Raw genomic sequence first — 20,530 nt, 5'->3', positions numbered from 1 at the left:
CATCTGAGGCTTTTAACTGATTCATTTTCTACAGCACTGAATAACTGTGTTCTTCGACAGCCGTCGGCTCACTGTTTAGGGTTTACGAGTTCATACATTTCTTTTGATTTAAAATAAATATATTCTTTTATATTTCAGTTCTTATAAAACTCATTTATTTTATCTTCAGTTGCTGTGATTTCTGCTGGAGTCACATTAAATAAACAAGTTCAAACTTTCTCTCTTTCCTTCTTCAAGCAGTTAATATTAATAAATGACACACACACACACACACACACACACACACACACACACACTAAAGTGGCGTGGCGCTAATCAGATGAAGCCGTATAATCACCACCTCTGTTATCGAGTTTATGCAAACAGTTGTATTTATAAATGCTATATTTAATATGAGCATGAAGACATCAGAGAGAACAAACATCTTCAGCCTGAAGCGCGTACAGTAACATCAAAGACACGAGAGTGTGTGTGTGTGGAAATGTTTCAGATTCAGTGTGTTTGGTGGATTCTTCACTGTCTGTGTTTGTACTTCTGAACGCCATATTTAGAGAATATCACCACAAATATGTTGAAAATGATGTGTGATGAAACAAAAGTTCAGTCATGGACCAGCCCGAGTCTTCAGACCTAAAACCGTCTCAGTGTTTGTGAAGGACACACACCTTCTTCTCCATCAGTGTTTGTGAAGGACACACACCTTCTTCTCCATCAGTGTTTGTGTTTGTGAAGGACACACACCTTCTTCTCCATCAGTGTTTGTGTTTGTGAAGGACACACACCTTCTTCTCCATCAGTGTTTGTGAAGGACACACACCTTCTTCTCCATCAGCTGCAGTGTTTGTTCTTCTGAGTCTGGAGTCAGCTGTGGTGTCGGACCCTTCATCTGCCAGAGACCAAGAGGAATGCTCAGACATTTCATGCATGCATCATTTGAATGTAAAATTAAAATTAAAGGGATGGTTCAGAGTAAATTCAACCCAGGGTCCTTTGCACCATGACCTCAAGCCAAACACCCCTGGAATGCTTGAGGTCATGGTGCAAAGGACCCTGGGTTGAATTTACTCTGAACCATCCCTTTCATTTTATGAAGAATACTTTCTGTGCACCAAAAAAACCAAAATGTCAACTTTTTGAAGAAGAAGATGGCTTAGTGTACAGCCGAATGGCTTAGTGCAGGTGCTAATGGATCAAGGTTGATCAGTTTGCCCTTCTTATTTGTAATGAAAGTCTTCTTTGGTCAATGGTTGCTTGGTCAATGATTGACTCCGACTGCTGCTTCAGCTTGACACGGGTGATGACATCCTCATCATTGCTCCTGTTGTCCTCATCTGTTGACAGAAAAGACATGCAGGTGTGTTAGGTGTGTGTCAGCTCTGTCTGCTAAACGTAATAGTTCTGTTATTGTTCCATATGGATCAACAGCATTCATAGTTCCCATGTACCAGTAGGCCAGTCTCTCAGTCACACACACAATCACACGTAAACGTGATCTGGCCTTTGAGACATTAACAAATCCACCACCACTCTGTACAACAGAAGGGTGAGCTTTAATACTTCATACTTCAATGTATATGTAATGAGTGATTATAATCAAGGTATTAATCAATATTTTTCCTTCTAAATATCAAATGAGTTAAATGACTTCTCTGGGGATTTTACTTTGTTATAGAAGTTACCAGTGTGATTACTGAAATGTTCTTTTCATGTATTCTTTAATGTCTGTGTTTGATATCTGAATGCAGTAACAGTGCTTGCTCATTTAGCCCGGCTTCCAGAAATGAAATATGGATTTGTTTTGTGTTTGAGAAAGGTCTTCAACGTGTTAAAACATAGGGTCATTGAAGCCAATAGTTTAAGGGACCATTTCTTTGTTAAAGCCTTACTTTCCAGTTAGACTAAAGTGTAGCTCTCCTTGAGAGAAAGAATGCATTATCTTGATGTTTTGAGAGGACTCTCCTGTTTATAGTTAGAGCCTGGCCAAATCCAACCTTAGAGAAGCTGTGTGTCGGTGTGTGTGTGTGTGTGTGTTAATCTTCTTGGTTACAGGTTAAGGAACCACTGGCATTATTGGAGATTGACTGAGTTATTGTTCTGGACATGCTGGCGCCCAGCAATGCAGATCTGTGACCTGGAAGGTCACGACGTGTCTAACTTCAGGGTCTGAGTGTCAGCGGCATAATCGATAGAGATATGCTTCCGTCTATATGTATATGTGTGGAAAATTACTATGTTTATCTATTTCTTAGCCAATCAGAAACTGCAACCTGAATAAAGGACGTAGCTTAGACCTTGGTGAAGGGTATAACTGCTGTGTGTGTGTGTGTGTGTGGTGTAGGATATAACTGCTGTGATCTTTGTAACTGTAAGTGGGGCGGCCTACGAACTACTGTGTGAGTCTTGAAGCTGAACTTCTGCTGATGAAACTGCAAACTATCTTCAGTAAAACTTTTCTTTAATTTATTATAATTCTGACTCCGGGGTCTTCTTTCAAACATCTGGTCCTTGTGTCCTAAACTGTTACTCCCCTAACACACTGAAAACAGTTGAATGTTGTGTTGTGTGTCCTCACCCGTGGGTCTGTGACTCCAGTGGCCTCTCTGATTTGCTGGAAAGCTTCCTCAAAAGGAGAGATGGCTTCCACTTCTTCTACTGCGTTGGCCTCGCTGCTCAGCTCGTCGGGGAGCTATTTTTCAACATTGATAATAATAAGAAAGGTTACTTGAGCACCAAATCCATATTAGAATGATTTCTGAAGAATCATGTGACATTGAAGACTGTATATGATGCTGAAAATATAGCTTTGCATCACAGGCATAAATTATATACTTAAATAGAAAACAGTTATTTTAAATTGTAATAACATATTTCGCAACATTACTTTATTTCTCATCAAATAAATGCAGCTTTGGTGAGCAAAAGAGACTTAATATCGTAATTATTCCAAGCTTTTGACCGGAAGTGTATATACTTATAAATAGTTGAATTGTCTATTTTATTTTATTGTTGTGAGCTTTGCAGCATGCTAACACAAAGCTCTATTAACATCAATTGCGAGTCCAGTCTCCTGTGCACTTCACATGAGAAGTGCTATTAGTATGACACACATATCTTTATGCTTATTAGAGTATTACATTGTTATCTGATGTGTGATGGATGATGCTCGCTCTTCTCTTCCTCTCCTTTGCCTGAGCAATCCTCTCCTCCTGCTGCTTCTTGTAGAGGGAGAGGATTTTCTCTCGCTTTCTGCGCTCTCTGCACACTAGGGCTGCATCTAACGATTATTTTTGTTGTCGATTAATCTATCGATTATTTCTTCGATTAGTCGACTAATCTAACGATTATTTTTCCGATTAATCTAATGATTATTTTTGGGATTAGCTGATTTATCCATTGGCAAACTTTCCAATAAATAATAAGTACAACAATATATCAGCTGTATTTTGAAGAGGGTAGTGCATCTGTATATTATTTTAACATGAAATCTATGAATGATGACAAAAAAAATATTCTTTCAGAAAGGGTAATTGTCATTTTATTATGAAATATGCGAACAGGAAGCATTTTAAACTTTATTTTTAACTAATGGTACTATTGAAAAAAATGTAAGATACACAGGCCTATTTAGGAAATGTGTTTACTATAATCTGTTATTAATTACCGTAGTGGGAGTATGATTTACTCAATTAACTTGTCCGAAAATGCACTTGTGTTTATCTGCAAAAAGGTTCACATACACTAGATTGCAGCCTATAGGCTACTGTTAATGTTAATATAACGTTAGTCGTTTGTTTTTAAAGTCTACATTAGAGACCTGCGCAGGACGGATTTCTCCCTTAATAATTCCTAAAAAGCTGACATCTCAGTTCATCGCGATCTCACAGATTAACTCTGTTATTATCAATGAAACTGGCTGCACAATGAATCTTTCATAATAGCTACACTTTGTTTGCTATAATCAGATGATTTGCCAGTATGCAGAATTCAGCACTGAACAAAAAGTCCATTTTGAGCGGTGAGGGGATTCTAGCATAAATGCATCTGATTGGCGTTCAAGAAATCAACACATATGTCTGTGATTGGCTACATTGTTCAACGCTGCAAACATGTTATAAATAGATAGAGACTCTGGCCTGTAAATCGTTTCTATTTTGTTTTAGTTGTTCTTGTTGCTTTTGTCAAACAGATGAATGACAATTTATTCGTTTTTAGATGTTCAATGTATAGATAATTCTATTTTGCGGGAGTTCCGCGAATCGTTTTATTCTCCCGCAACCAGCACACACACGAGTGCATTACCGCCCGCGCCCGGCCATCAGATCTATGTTCCCGGCTCCCGCGCCGCACTCTGTTGCGTTGTGACCCGCGGGAGTGCAGGTCTCTAGTCTACATGTGCATACACAACTTTTAAAAACTGGCAAATGAAAGCTTCGTTAACAGATTTAAGTTTAAGTTATAAATTAAAGTCCATTTTATTGTCACCGAATGGGGCATAGTTTGCATAGTGAAAGCACCTTTCTGTTCGGCCGTAGTGGTAAAGTATTCCCATACTTTGGATGATCGTGGTCTGTCATTTTCACCATGAGAGGGAGCAGAAGCCGCCATTACTCGATATTTAAACGTAAATAATTACGCGTCGACGCATTTCATGCGTGTCGACGTATTTTCATAGTCGACGTAATCGATGACTTCGACGCGTCGTTGCGGCCCTACTGCACACCTTCTCGTCCTGAAGCTGCAGCTCAGCCTGGACACACACACACACACACACACACACATCTTAATGAAATGAGGCATTTATAGAGCGCTCTCCCCTCAACCACCACCAGTGTGCAGCATCCACTGTCAGAACAATGGCGCCAGTGCGCTCACCACACACCAGCTATAGGTGGAGAGGAGAGAGAGTGATAAAGCCAATTGAAAGCATGAGGATTCTTATTCGTAGGCCATGATTGATAAAGGCCAATGGAGGGAATTTGGGCAGGACACCGGAGTTACACCCCTACTCTTTACGAGAAGCATTACTTGCACAACCTTTACCATGGCACACTTACACGTATGCTTGCTTTATTATCTCATTACATTTTTTGGTTACACTTTATTTTACGGTGTCATTGTTACAGTGTAATTATATATTTAAGTACTGAGTAATATTAATTAAGTGCAAGTACTTACTATAGGGTTAGGATTAGGGTTTGATTGAGGGTTAGTTGCATGTAATTATGCATAATTAACTGTTAATACTATTGTAAGTACATGTAACATATGTAACAAGGACACTGTAAAATAAAGTGTTACCCATTTTTTTTTTATCATTTATTAAATGCTTTGTCTTTACCATGGCTGCATCCTTTGAGAAGTGAGCGTCACCGTTCGTGACCTGCAGTTCTTTGAGCACTTGTGTCTGCCGGTGGATCTCTGCCTCCATCCTGTCCAGCCGTGGCTGAAATGTAAAACTGTCTCCCTGAAGAAACAAATAAGAGGATAATCATAAATGTTTATTTACCATGATGCTGTTCAAAAGATTGGGGTCGCTAAGAGTTTTAATCTTAAAGGGATTATTCACCCAAAACTGAAAATTCTGTCATTATTTACTCACCCTCATGTGGTTCCAAACCCATAAGACTTTCGTTCATCTTCGGAACACAAATGAAGATATTTTTCTGTCCCTCTATTGACAGCCTATGCAACTACCACTTTCAAGCCCCAGAAAGGGAATAAGTAATCACCGAAAAAGCACCGTGGCGCATGTGTGTTGTTGTTGCATGAACGCATGCTGGAGATTAATATTTTGTAAATAAGGTGGTAAATTATGTTTGTTTTTTTCGCAATATTTAATATTATTATATATTAGAATATTAAGAATATTTATTTTAAATATTTTTAAAAGATTACTTTAATGATGTCTATACTACCTTTCTGGGGCTTGAAAGTGGTAGTTGCGTAGCTGTCAATGGAGGGACAGAAAGCTCTCAGATTTCATAAAAAAGATCTTAATTTGTGTTCCGAAGATGAAGAGTAATTAATGACAGAATTTTCAATTTTAGCTGAACTAACCCTTTAATGAAAGAAGTCTCTTATGCACACCTGTACAATTTAAAATAACTGTTTTCTATTTTAATCTATTTTATAATGTAATTTTTTCCTGTGATCAAAGCTGAATTTTCAGCAGCCATTCTTCATTCCCAGTGTCACATGATCCTTCAGAAATCATTCTAATATGCTGATTTGGTGCTCAAGAAACATTTATGATTATTATAAGAATATATTTTGAATGGTATGGATGAGTGTCATTGGATACATTGGATTGCTTAAATTTTCAACATTAAATATATGGGGTATCATGCTTTATAATACACATCTGTGTGGGTTTATGTGTGTGTGCTGTGTCAGTCTGTACATGAACCAGTTCATCTGTTCTTTCTCAGATACCTGTAGTTTGTCCTTCTCTTTGAGGTATCCTCGCATTACGTTCTTTGCTTCATGACGTTTCAGCTGCGCTTCCTCCAATCTGTTTTCCAGAATGCGCAATTTCTATAAAACAAGCACACAAGTTCATTCATTTTCTTGCTTGAACTAACATATTTAATTGTGCTCATCGATACAGGGTGGCTAAACACTCTGCTTCCCACTAATCAAGACAGAGGGGAAGACGAAAGACTTGAGAGAAGGAAGAAGAGCATTTACAATGGAAGAATGACCACTTAGGGAAACTTATGGCAGAGTTCCCTTCTTTACTCTAATTCTCATTATGATGTGCAAAAAAATCGTATTCTCGTGAATTGTTTAGATTATATAATAATAATGGTGATAATAAAACTGTGGGCATGGTTTACAGTAATTACAGTAAGGAGAAATTGGGACAAAAATGATTTGACTGGAAAAAAAGGCTCAATATTCTTACTGCTTTTTTTCCTTTCGATTTTGGGAGGAAACCTGGACAATTCTTAAATTGTAAGATTCACCAGTGTTCATTCAAAATAAAAAAAAGAGACAATTTCTACCTTTTCCTCGTCTAGTTCCTGGTTGTCAGGCAGAGGCTTCATGCTCTCGTACTGGCGCTTCAACTCCTCCAAACGCTGCCTCTGTGTGTCAGTGGTTTGTTTCAAAGCATTCAGCTTCTTCGCTTTATCACAAACCTCCTTCTCCAGCACCGTCAGAGCCGACTGCACAACAAAAATGACTGTCAACCACAACTGATATGCAGGTGATTCTGTAACCACTGGATAGTACAAGTGAAAGAAGTGGAAAAAGGTTTTTAAATAACTGATATAAAGGTTCATTTAACCTCACCTTAACGGGCATGTTCCTAAATGATTCATTCTCCATCCCACGGTCTTGAAAAACATCCTTGGTTACTTGTTCCTCTCCCTGGAACAACCAAGACCAAGATATGCATCAAATACAGCTATAACGTGACTTAAATGATATGGATATGTTTTAACATTACATATGTGTGTGTGTGTTCATAATGTCTGACCTCAGCCAGTTTCTTGCGCATGTTTTCATTCGCATGTTTCAGCTGCCAGATGGTTTCTCTGTTCTTCTCGATGACAGACTGAGAGCTTTCGAAATTCGCGCTTCTTTCTCTCTCTAGTGGACAGAGAGAAACATTCATGCGAAGTTGGGTTTAATTAATGCAATATTAACTTTCTGTAGACAATTTTACTGAGCTCTTTATTCAATTTAAAGGTAATATAAATGTATTAAACAGCTATAGAAGCAACTTTGCTATATAATAACTCCAGGCTGACATTACAACACAACATTGCCATCCTTGAGAATACATTATTAATAAGAGCAATAATAAGAAAACAATTGAAATACTCATTATTCCACTACTGCCGCAATATTACTGACTATTTAAGCAGGTTTTAAGTTAACGTTAACTGTTTCAGCTTAATTGGCGAAATCTGTAATAAAAAACTTAAGTTACCCAGAAGTTGAATTTTTCGCTGGAGCTCGGAAACATTTCGCTGAATAGCTTGCTTATTGACGCCAGGCATTTTTATGAATATTTATTATATTATAAACTAAACCGCCGTCTGCCCTGCCCGGAGTGAACTGTGCATTAGTCCAGATAGGAGAGAACTGAGAAATAGAAGGTGTATCACCAATATGTTTGTGAGCTTTGAACCATATATCCAGTGGCGTAGGCAGAAATTGTATTTTGGGCGGGCCAGTGAAAAAGTGAGTGGGCCTATAGTTTTTCCTAGAAAAAAAAAATGACTTAAATAATTAAACCTTAGAGATTAGAAAAAAAGAATAGACAAACTGCAAAAACAGTTACACCTTTATTTTGCAATATTCGGCAAAGGCAATAACAAAACACTGTCTAATCATCATGTTCAACCAACAGAGCTCAGTAATTAGGCTGGAAAAACCACCAGCAATAAGGGTGCAGAAGCGATGGCGGAGCAACATATTGATTTAGAACGCGAACGCCAACTTTTGTTGAATTTAGGAGAAATCTACAGACGCAAATAGACAAAATGTAGTAAAATAAAGACCAAAATGTGTATTTTGGACTTTTTTTCAGCACAAGTCTGAAAGAAGGCATTGAAGACAAATGGCCAAAAATCTCAAAATTGACCAGTGAAAAAAAAACCCTATGTTTTTGCCTGCCGTGTCTCGCCTTAAATCACTTCAGACCTGAATTATGTTTTAAGTTTCTGAAAAATATAAAAGTACATTTTCCCAGCTCATGAGGCTTCTATAAATGAGAACAAATAAAAAAAAAATTAAAAATGTTTGGCTTTAATTGTAAATTTTTTTGTCCATTTCAATGGACGTCAGGTCAAAACAGGTGTACTTCACAAAAATGTACCAACATAAAATTAAATAATAAACATAAAAATTGTTAGTATATACTTAAAGCTTTTTCTCAAGGTCAAAAACTTTCCAACAGTATACCATTTCAACTTTAATTTTGAGGTTTTTGTTTTATAGATTGCACATTGTTTGTAACAAACTAAATATCTTAGAATCAATCAATATGGTCATGTTAGAGTCATTTTCTTTGCGCATCTTTCTTTTTTTAGATCAAAAACTTGAACATTACAACATTTCAACTTTAATTGTAAGGTTTTTGCTTTATAGATCGCACATTTGTTTATTTATAACAAAATAAACCTAGGAATCAATCAACGCATTCACTTTAGAGTAATTTACTGTGTGCATCTTTGAAACAATTTCTCTGTTAACGATTTCTTGTATTTCTACAGTACATTATGGCAGCACGGTTGCCATGCATGATGCATGTATTTCGATTTCCAGTAACTACTGTAATTCACTTTACAGTACACAAGATCAGTACTGTAAACTACCAAATAGTACTTTACTGGATTTGTACTGTATTTCGTCATTTGATCTGCTTTTGCTGTAATTAATTATACGGTGTTGTACTGTAATATCTATATTGATACATTACTGATAAATATTATTATAATTTTCAAAATAATTACTAATAATGATAATATTATATCATAATATAATATGTAGTTATTAGGAAATATAGGCTATAATGGGAAAAAATATGGAAATCAATGGCTATACTGTCAACTGTCTAGTTACCGACATTCTTCAAAATATCTTCTTTTGTGTTCAGCCGAATAAAGAAACTCATACAGATTTGGAACAACATAAGGATGAGTAAGTGATGACAAATATAATTTTTGGGTGTACTATACCTATAAAGGGATAGTTCACCCAAAAATGTAAATTGGCCCATGATTTACTCACCCTCAAGCCATCCTAGGTGTATGACATTGTTCTTCTTTCAGACGAATACAATCGGAGTTATATTAAAAAATGTCCTGGCTTCCAAGCTTTATAATGGCAGTGAATGGTTGTTTCTGTTGAAAGTCCATAAAAGTGCATCCATCCATGATAAAAGTGCTCCATGCGGCTCTTGGAGGTAAATAAAGGCCTTCTGAAGCGAAGCGATGCGTTTGTGTAAGAAAAATGATTCATTTTCAAGTTACGCTTTAGATTTATGTCAAATCTGTATGTTTTGTACAGTTTCGCCGGAAGCTAGTCATTTTACTTTATAAAGTTTTAAATACGGATATTTTTCTTACATCTCCATCTTCCTCATCATCACTCCACATAAAGTCAACATCTGAGATACTTCCATCAGCTATATGTTCAAGCACTTCAAGAACTATATATTCTGCATATGAAAAAGTAAAAAAAATGTATTGGTACTGTGATATAGATTTTTTATATAAGAAATTTCAATCAGCATTACTGGACTTCAATTACTGGAATGTGATTTCAGTAACAGGCTTTTGAACCCACTGTCCATTCTAATGGACAGACACATTTGAAAAAATCCTGATTTAAAATTTGAAATTCTACAATCGATTTTTAACTTTAATTAATAAGTTCAATCTTTCTATTTTACATACAAACTATGAAATACTGACAAACATATCAAAAAATTTAAATAAAACCATAGAAAATGTTGCTTGCTTCTGTGTTTGGAGTGAAGTGCTGACATGCTTCTCTTCAAAGTAGTGTTTTTTTTTTATAATTACTACATGCAGAGCTTTACTGCCATTTGATTGGATGACAAGCGTCCAATCTAATGGACTGCAGGCTTTAAACTAGGTGAAATGCTCCAGAAGTAAAAAAAAAAGGGGGGTTGACATGTGATGTCCATTGTAATGGACGCAGGGTCTGAATGGGTTAAATCACTTCACGGGCAAAAATTAAGGAAATTAGTTAAACAACAGGCCTACCTTTGTTGTTTTCATTCTACAAAACAAGACGTAAGTGCCTGGGTTTAGTGCTGAAAACAGAAATGGTCTCATCATAGTCCAAAGAGTCACAGAGTTCTTTTTTCAAATAACTTTTTGGCTAAAAAGCAGCTAAGTTACCAAAATTAGCCCAGAGCCCGCCGCCCAGAGAGTCTATAGCAACCATAGCAACCAATTACGTTCCGGAGAGAGAGTTTATACAACTTGCTTCAACAGTTCCATTTTATTCGGAAAACAAATTAAACACACACACCAGTCAACAATAAATCAGGTTTATATTAATATATTTTCTTAAATACATTTGAATAATAAAAAGAAACTAAAAATGTATTTTGATCAAACTTGCCTGGGCGGGCCAGTGAGTAATGTGGGCGGGCCAGTGCCGCCCTGGCCCATTACTGGCTACGCGCCTGATGGAAACACCAATCACTGTTAAATGACTCCACATTTAATACACACAGACTTTGTGGCTCAGATAAGGTCCAGTTCTGGTTTATTTCTTTGCTCTTGGCTGACATGTGGCATTGCTATGGCCTGCTTGTGGCCCAGATCTGGCAAACAGGAGTGGGCCACCCAAGGGCCGTCATTCCACGCTGCATGTGGGCCAGATCTGCATTCCACAAGTGCCATATGTGGGCCGGATCTGGGCCGAAACAATGTTGCTATCTGGGGAGGGATGTGACAACAACCTCATTGTCGAAATTTGGACATGTGTCAAACCACTGTGATTCGGTATCTTTCTTAAGTTTAAATCCAGCACTACTCGAGGCTGATGCTGAATTCTCAAATTGATCAGTTGAGCCAGATGCGTCGGAAGACATGGTGTCAAGCCAAACTTGTTTAACTTTCTTCTTGCCTCTTTTTCCCATGCATAAAGATGTCAAATCAGAACGTTTTCACGTATTTTTTCACGTTATCACCAGTCCGATTAATAGGTTATAGTGCATAAAATCTACCTTTAGAAATGACCTGGACTTTTAACATCAACAACATGCATAAAGGAATCTCATTTCTCCAAATATTACTAACTACACTTGCTCCTTACCAACCCACTCTTCAAAAACAAGTTTATCTACTTTGGGATATTGTCACAAATTACACAAAGTGATGAGGGTATATGTTAAAACCTATTTAAAAAGTTTCACTTTCTATCAGAGTTCATCAGCTTTACTAGCAATTTTAATAGTAAGGGTTTATAGAATGCAACAAGAACATAAAAAGCAGCAACATATAAAGGAGAACGAAGCCTAAATAGCCTAATAAGTAACTTGAAGGCCTCCATGCTTTAATGTCTTGATTGACATTGTCAAAGTTTTAAAAGAAAATGCACTTACACACTCCCCTTCAACCAGTCCTATTTGTGGAGCGTAGGGTTATAGTCTCAATACAAGCAACCTCAATTCTCTCAGACAACCTAATCACATTATTATAATAATGCTTGCTCTTTTGTTGTTTGGTGGAGATTGTGGATAGGATCGCAAGTTGCTGAGGTCTCACCAAGTATATTTAGCTCATTAGTTGATTTCATTATGTTTGACTACTAAACTTGATTCATCTGCATTTAATAATCTAGGTTTGTCATTATTAATACACAAAACAACATTAGTTGAATCACTGAACTTTATTTGATTTGGTCACCTCAAGAATCCGTTCCTTAACAAAGGACAGCATTGTAAAAATGAATGAAGGAAAATAAAAGTGAATCCTGACATCTCCTCCTCAGACCATGGTCAAGTCAAGTCAAATCACCTTTATTTATATAGCGCTTTTTACAATACAGATTGTATCAAAGCAGCTTCACATTGATAACATGAAAATAATACAACAAAGTTTGTTTCTAGAAGAAAATTGCATCATCGTCCACCAGAAAACGATATTTATTATTTATTATACTTATTAAGGCAGATCAATAATATTGTTGAATATTAAATGTCCCCAACTAAGCAAGCCAAAAGCAAAGGCAACAGTGGCAAGGAACCAAAACTCCATCAGTGACAGAATGGAGAAAAAAACCTTGGGAGAACCCAGGCTCAGTCGGGGGCCAGTTCTCCTCTAGCCAACGAGCGAACAGTGTATGATTATGATCCAGGCAGCGTTACAGGTCAGAGGTCAGATTGGTCGTGTCGATGAGGCCTTCACAGGGCTGATGAGGCTGGCACTTCAGGGATGCGTCATGGTTGGGTCCAGGTGCAGATCCACCATCTGATCTGGATACGGCCGGGGTCCACCTCACTTCAGTAAACGGAGAGACTGGTTGACACTTCAGTACTGCGTTGTCGTCTCTTCACACACCGCCTTGATGAAACACAGACACCTGAACAATTAAAACAAAGATTAGAAGATAAAAAAAATTACTTGCAGGAAGAGATGTTGCTGTTCAAAATCGCCAAACAAGCTGGAACTTGTGTAGACAAAATGTGTGTGATAATAAATTGCCTTTAGATCTGCTAAAAATCAAGTTAGATTGTTTTCATTAACATGCTTGTTAAAAACAAGATACATCCAGCTTCTTTCTATGCTTTCTATGTCTAACCAAACATAATGTAAGTGTTGATTGCACATTAGCAAGTGTGTCTAGTGATGGACACGGCACCACATTTAAATAATACCTTGAGTAACTGAGTCAGGGAGATGAGGTGAACCCGAAGTTACACAGGCAGCGTTCCCCTGGTCATCTATAGAAATATTGCACAGTATAAATGTATGGGCTTAAAGAGCCTGTCTGCCTACCAATCAAACACCATGGGCATGAGGGGATACATGTAAAACTGCAGACAGCCAATTCTATATTATAATAATATAATAATCATGGCAAAGTTGTTGAACCGGATGAAGTCAGGAGAGCGTGACTGTGCAACAATACCTTGAGTGATAATTTTACTAGGAAATGATGTAGACTTTACACAGGCCAAGTCTTCCCTGTTGTTTTAAAATTAACAATGAAGAGAGATGACAAAAAGTTAAGCTTCTAACAAAGTTTCTAACCATCGTACTAAACAGAGAGACTAATATTAGCGTAGACGCCATTCTTCTTATGATGTAACGAGTACATCAGGATTTATGGGAAGTGTTCCCGGTTCCGGCTGACCTAATCTATGCAGCCTAACATTGAATTATAAAAGTCTATAATGTGTTATGTGTATGCTAGGTCAAAGAGATGTGTTTTTAGTCTAGCTCTGAACTGACAGAGTGTGTCTGCTTCCCGGACAATGTTAGGAAGACTGTTCCAAAGTTTTGGTGTTAAAAGGTATTATCAACTGGCCGGAATTTTGAGATTGCAATAGACGTGAAGGACTATAATGCGTTAAGAGCTCGCTCAAGTACTGCGGAGCTAAACCATTTAGTGCTTTGTAAGTAATCAGCAATATTTTAAAATGTATACAATGTTTAATAGGGAGCCAGTGCAGTGTTGACAGAACCGGGCTAATATGGTCATACTTTCTGGTTCTGGTAAGAACTCTAGCTGCTGCGTTTTGGACCAGCTGTAATTTGAATATTAAGCGTGCAGGGCAACCACCCATAATAGCATTACAACAATCTAGCCTTGATGTCATGAACGCATGGACTAATTGTTCCGCATGCGGTTTTACAGATACTAGACACGTGACTTTCAAATGAAAGATTGGTATCAAAGAGCACACCCAGGTTCCTAACCGACGACGAAGACTTAACAGAGCAGCCATCAAGTGTTAGACAGTATTCTAGATTATTACGTGAGGACATTTTTTGTCTAATAAATAGAATCTGTTTTTTCAGAATTAAGTAGTAGGAAATTACTAGTCATCCAATTTTTTATATCACCTATGCATTCCGTTAATTTTGTGAATTAGTAAGTTTCATCAGGGCGTGAAGAAATATAGAGCTGAGTATCATCAGCATAACAGTGAAAACTAATTCCATGCTTCCTAATGATATCTCCCAAGGGTAGCATGTACAGAGTGAAAAGCAACGGTCCTAGTACTGAGCCTTGTGGTACGCCATAGTGAACTTGTGATCGATGAGACATCTCTTCATTTACTGCTACAAACGGATAACGGTCGGATAAGTATGATTTAAACCGTGCTCATGCAATTCCATTAATGCCAACATAATTTTCGAGTCTATTTAAAAGAATGTTGTGGTCAATAGTATCAAATGCAGCACTAAGATCGAGTAACACTAATAGAGAGATACAACCACGATTGGATGATAAGAGCAAATCATTTGTAACTCTTATGAGAGCAGTCTCAGTACTATGGTACGGTCTAAATCCTGACTGAAAATCCTCGCAGATATCATTTCTTTCTAAAAAGGAACATAGTTGTGAGGATACCGCCTTTTCTAGTATCTTTGAAAGAAAAGGTAGATTCGAGATCGGCCTGTAATTGACTAATTCTGTACGATCAAGTTGGAGTTGCGTTTTTTTAACAAGCGGTTTAATCATAGCCAGCTTAAAAGTTTTTGGTACGTATCCTGATGACAAAGATGAATGATGATATTAAGAAGAGGATTTTTCTCAAAGAGCAAGGACGCGCTTGCCCACGACTGGCCGAGCCGCCCGCTATATGCATTTCCTCCGGTCACGATGCTACCACAAGTCATCGAACAGATCAGGGAAAGCAAGTGTGCAGTGCTGGGTCTTCCAGACCCAGTTATGGTTCTCCGAGTTGACACAACTGCTGGAAACAGCCCCATGGCTAATTCCGCTGAGAAGAGATCTCCTCACGCAGGCGAACGGGAAAATCTGGCATCCCCGTCCCGACTTGTGGGCCCTTCATGTATGGCCCCTCAACGGGTACCTGGGTGTCTCCCGCATAGGGTGCTAAAAACCATCACTGAAGCAGGAGCGCCCTCAACTAGGCACTTCTATGCTCAGAAATGGGTGGTGTTCTCTGGCTGGTGCGCAGCACGGAGCTTGGACCCCGACTCATGCAAAGTACCAAGTGAACTGGTTTTTTTTGCAAGAGCTCTTGAACGCGGGTCGCACCCCCTCCACGCTCAAAGTAAATGTGGCGGCCATAACATCATCTCATGCTCTTGTGGCCGGACAATCACTAGGAAGGAACATTGTGCGCTTCCTTAAAGGGGCAAGGAGGCTAAACTCTCCGCGACCCCCCTCTGTGCCTATCTGGGACCTCTCCACGGTCCTGGAAGCATTGAAGGGTGCACCGTTTGAGCCGCTTCGGTGTGCGGACCTGAAGCACCTCTCGTTCAAAACCGCTCTTTTTCTGGCGCTCGCTTCAGTCAAGAGAGTGGGCGATTTACATGTGCTATCAGTGAGCGCGTCCTGCCTTGAGTTTGGGCCTAACGACTCCAGAGCCGTCCTCAAGCCAAGGTATGGTTATATTCCTAAAATGCTCTCGACTCCGTTCAGAGCACAGGTTATTTCACTCGCAGCTCTTCGCTCACCAGAGGATGAAAGAGACACGAATTTACTCTGTCCCGTCAGGGCTCTCAGAGTTTATCGGGAGCATTCTGACAGTCGGAACAGTTTTTCGTATGCTTTGGCGGCCGCACCAAGGGGTCAGAGCTCATTCCACGAGAGGCATGGCCTCGTCTTGGGCTTGGTCAAGTGGAATACCCATTGAAGATATGTGCGGTGGCAGGCTGGGCCTCGCCGTCCACATTTATGAGGTTTTATAACCTGGAATTGGTTCGTGAGTCTGAGCTGCCTCGCCATAGATTCGTGCAGTTGCCGCAGCACAGCCAATGACCGTACTCGCTGTTTATCTGTGTATGCTGTGCAGCTGCACTGCGTTTTAAAGATTTGGCTTCAATATTCTCGAGAAATGGAGTTTTCTCATAGCGTAAGCTGGCCAGGTAAGCTAGGTTACGTTAGTAACCGGGACGAGGGAACTGCAAAGGGGCATGAAATAAACAACATATTAGTAATATTAGTCAGCGTTATTTTAGAACTTCCAAAAAAGTTAAATATGACATATATTCCTAAAGTAAACAAAACAGTCAATGTTTCAATAGTTACAAATATTCAACAACCCAAAATACAATAACAGCAACTTGACTAATCATTGTTCCTCACCTCCTCTTCCTCTATCTCCTTCAGGATGGTTGCCAGATCTTTGCCCTGTAGTTCCTCCTTCAGCAGCATCAGTTTCTGCTCAGCCTCAGACATCAGCTGCAGTGTTTGTTCTTCTGAGTCTGGAGTCAGCTGTGGTGTCGGACCCTTCATCTGCCAGAGACCAAGAGGAATGCTCAGACATTTCATGCATGCATCATTTGAATGTAAAAACATTTCCTTAATCACTAACTACAGAGAAAACATCCCTGGACACTTAATGAATTTTTCTTATGCAGTTTCTAAAAAAAACATTAAAAAAAAAAACATTCTAAAACACCTATACTATGTATCAGTCTCCGATGCGCGTTCACGAGAGCACCACGACACGTGTGTGTGTGTGGTGATGACGCAGCAGCTGGCGTTCTGACATATAACCTACAAGCAGAGGAAGATGCACGCGAGGCCGCGCATGCGTCGTGGTGCTCTCGTGAATGTGCGTTGGAGACTGATACAGAAGGGAAGAAATTACTGAATAAAGTTGACATTTTGTTTTTTTTGGTGCACAGAAAGTATTCTTCATAAAATTAAAGGGATGGTTCAGAGTAAATTCAACCCAGGGTCCTTTGCACCATGACCTCAAGCCAAACACCCCTGGAATGCTTGAGGTCATGGTGCAAAGGACCCTGGGTTGAATTTACTCTCAATAATCAATAATCAATAATTTACGTTTTTGTGCTGTTAATACGTAAATATTTTACGTTTTAGTGCTGTAAATACGTCAGTATTATACGTTTCTGTGTGTATAAAACGTAAGTAAATGTACGTATGGTAGAATTACACTTTACGTAAAAATACACACGTATTCTCATGAGATCACGTTGCAGCATGCGAATGAAAACATGCGCAAGAAACTGGCTGAGGTCAGACATTATGAACACACACACATATGTAATGTTAAAACATATCCATATCATTTAAGTCACGTTATAGCTGTATTTGATGCATATCTTGGTCTTGGTTGTTCCAGGGAGAGGAACAAGTAACCAAGGATGTTTTTCAAGACCGTGGGATGGAGAATGAATCATTTAGGAACATGCCCGTTAAGGTGAGGTTAAATGAACCTTTATATCAGTTATTTAAAAACCTTTTTCCACTTCTTTCACTTGTACTATCCAGTGGTTACAGAATCACCTGCATATCAGTTGTGGTTGACAGTCATTTTTGTTGTGCAGTCGGCTCTGACGGTGCTGGAGAAGGAGGTTTGTGATAAAGCGAAGAAGCTGAATGCTTTGAAACAAACCACTGACACACAGAGGCAGCGTTTGGAGGAGTTGAAGCGCCAGTACGAGAGCATGAAGCCTCTGCCTGACAACCAGGAACTAGACGAGGAAAAGGTAGAAATTGTCTCTTTTTTTTATTTTGAATGAACACTGGTGAATCTTACAATTTAAGAATTGTCCAGGTTTCCTCCCAAAATCGAAAGGAAAAAAAGCAGTAAGAATATTGAGCCTTTTTTTCCAGTCAAATCATTTTTGTCCCAATTTCTCCTTACTGTAATTACTGTAAACCATGCCCACAGTTTTATTATCACCATTATTATTATATAATCTAAACAATTCACGAGAATACGATTTTTTTGCACATCATAATGAGAATTAGAGTAAAGAAGGGAACTCTGCCATAAGTTTCCCTAAGTGGTCATTCTTCCATTGTAAATGCTCTTCTTCCTTCTCTCAAGTCTTTCGTCTTCCCCTCTGTCTTGATTAGTGGGAAGCAGAGTGTTTAGCCACCCTGTATCGATGAGCACAATTAAATATGTTAGTTCAAGCAAGAAAATGAATGAACTTGTGTGCTTGTTTTATAGAAATTGCGCATTCTGGAAAACAGATTGGAGGAAGCGCAGCTGAAACGTCATGAAGCAAAGAACGTAATGCGAGGATACCTCAAAGAGAAGGACAAACTACAGGTATCTGAGAAAGAACAGATGAACTGGTTCATGTACAGACTGACACAGCACACACACATAAACCCACACAGATGTGTATTATAAAGCATGATACCCCATATATTTAATGTTGAAAATTTAAGCAATCCAATGTATCCAATGACACTCATCCATACCATTCAAAATATATTCTTATAATAATCATAAATGTTTCTTGAGCACCAAATCAGCATATTAGAATGATTTCTGAAGGATCATGTGACACTGGGAATGAAGAATGGCTGCTGAAAATTCAGCTTTGATCACAGGAAAAAATTACATTATAAAATAGATTAAAATAGAAAACAGTTATTTTAAATTGTACAGGTGTGCATAAGAGACTTCTTTCATTAAAGGGTTAGTTCAGCTAAAATTGAAAATTCTGTCATTAATTACTCTTCATCTTCGGAACACAAGATTAAGATCTTTTTTATGAAATCTGAGAGCTTTCTGTCCCTCCATTGACAGCTACGCAACTACCACTTTCAAGCCCCAGAAAGGTAGTATAGACATCATTAAAGTAATCTTTTAAAAATATTTAAAATAAATATTCTTAATATTCTAATATATAATAATATTAAATATTGCGAAAAAAACAAACATAATTTACCACCTTATTTACAAAATATTAATCTCCAGCATGCGTTCATGCAACAACAACACACATGCGCCACGGTGCTTTTTCGGGGATTACTTATTCCCTTTCTGGGGCTTGAAAGTGGTAGTTGCATAGGCTGTCAATAGAGGGACAGAAAAATATCTTCATTTGTGTTCCGAAGATGAACGAAAGTCTTATGGGTTTGGAACCACATGAGGGTGAGTAAATAATGACAGAATTTTCAGTTTTGGGTGAATAATCCCTTTAAGATTAAAACTCTTAGCGACCCCAATCTTTTGAACAGCATCATGGTAAATAAACATTTATGATTATCCTCTTATTTGTTTCTTCAGGGAGACAGTTTTACATTTCAGCCACGGCTGGACAGGATGGAGGCAGAGATCCACCGGCAGACACAAGTGCTCAAAGAACTGCAGGTCACGAACGGTGACGCTCACTTCTCAAAGGATGCAGCCATGGTAAAGACAAAGCATTTAATAAATGATAAAAAAAAAACGGGTAACACTTTATTTTACAGTGTCCTTGTTACATATGTTACATGTACTTACAATAGTATTAACAGTTAATTATGCATAATTACATGCAACTAACCCTCAATCAAACCCTAATCCTAACCCTATACATGAATATCAGATGATGTCACCAACGTCTCCTCACTGACGTCACTCACTTCTAAAACTTGTCTGCCGCCATCTTGAGTACCTTATTCGGCAAGATCGATATGTCAGTTGCAAAGGAACTAGCTAGCTATGCTTTCACAACACGGTAACATAAATATAACTTAAATGTAACATAACATAAATCTGTAACGTTCGTTATTTTGAATAGAAATCATCACTCAAAAAGCATTCATTCACGTCTTCTCCGGTTTATTTGTGTTCAAATACATGCAATACAGTATCCGCCAGGGCTATTAGTCCAATGGTAATCAGTGTTTGGTGTAGGCAATCAGTACAGTGATTGATATGACCAATGAAAACTTTAGAATCAGCTGCAGGGCGGGATTTCCGCTGAAGTGGTTAAAAAAAAAAAAAAAAAAAAATCACGCTTCTGTTCTGCCTGCGGTCCTGCATGACTTCCTCATTCTGACATCCGTGATAACAAAGCTAAAGTAACATCTCTTCACCTGAAACAAGAAGCTAATAAATGCACGGTTTGAAGTATATGTG

At 38.4% G+C, this 20,530-nt stretch overlaps 1 protein-coding gene and 3 long non-coding RNA genes across 5 annotated transcripts in view; all 4 read right to left on the bottom strand.

The window, feature by feature from the left end:
• Nucleotides 1–901, bottom strand: part of LOC309491539 (MICOS complex subunit mic25a-like) — an 8,551-nt gene extending 7,650 nt beyond the window's left edge. Inside the window, exon 1 of one of the 2 annotated variants that reach the window (XM_082190600.1) lies at nt 818–901. In XM_082190600.1, coding sequence (XP_082046726.1) covers nt 818–886 — 69 coding nt within the window. In that variant the 5' untranslated portion in view covers nt 887–901. Of the gene's footprint in view, nt 1–665; nt 714–817 lie in introns of those variants that run through there. The other variant, XM_082190601.1, reaches the window with a different exon arrangement.
• A 293-nt stretch (nt 902–1,194) lies between these two features.
• On the bottom strand, nt 1,195–4,708 carry LOC309491538. Its single transcript, XR_014203169.1, has 3 exons — nt 4,515–4,708; nt 2,573–2,686; nt 1,195–1,331 (listed from the first exon to the last, which is right to left on the bottom strand). It is a non-coding gene; the product is annotated as an uncharacterized lncRNA (long non-coding RNA).
• Nucleotides 4,709–7,485: 2,777 nt separating this feature from the next.
• LOC309491534 overlaps nt 7,486–20,530 on the bottom strand; it is a 53,091-nt gene continuing 40,046 nt past the window's right edge. Inside the window, exon 3 of the long non-coding RNA XR_014203166.1 lies at nt 7,486–7,593. This is a non-coding gene — a long non-coding RNA (uncharacterized lncRNA). The remainder of the gene's footprint in view (nt 7,594–20,530) is intronic.
• Nucleotides 12,367–17,446, bottom strand: LOC309491537. Its single transcript, XR_014203168.1, has 3 exons — nt 16,780–17,446; nt 13,370–13,435; nt 12,367–13,074 (listed from the first exon to the last, which is right to left on the bottom strand). It is a non-coding gene; the product is annotated as an uncharacterized lncRNA (long non-coding RNA).

Source organism: Leuciscus leuciscus (genome assembly GCF_965113295.1).
Source record: "Leuciscus leuciscus genome assembly, contig: HAP1_SCAFFOLD_334, whole genome shotgun sequence".
Taxonomy (NCBI): domain Eukaryota; kingdom Metazoa; phylum Chordata; class Actinopteri; order Cypriniformes; family Leuciscidae; genus Leuciscus; species Leuciscus leuciscus.
The sequence above is the reverse complement of the archived record's forward strand: the minus strand, read 5'-3'. Positions and strand labels throughout refer to the sequence as shown.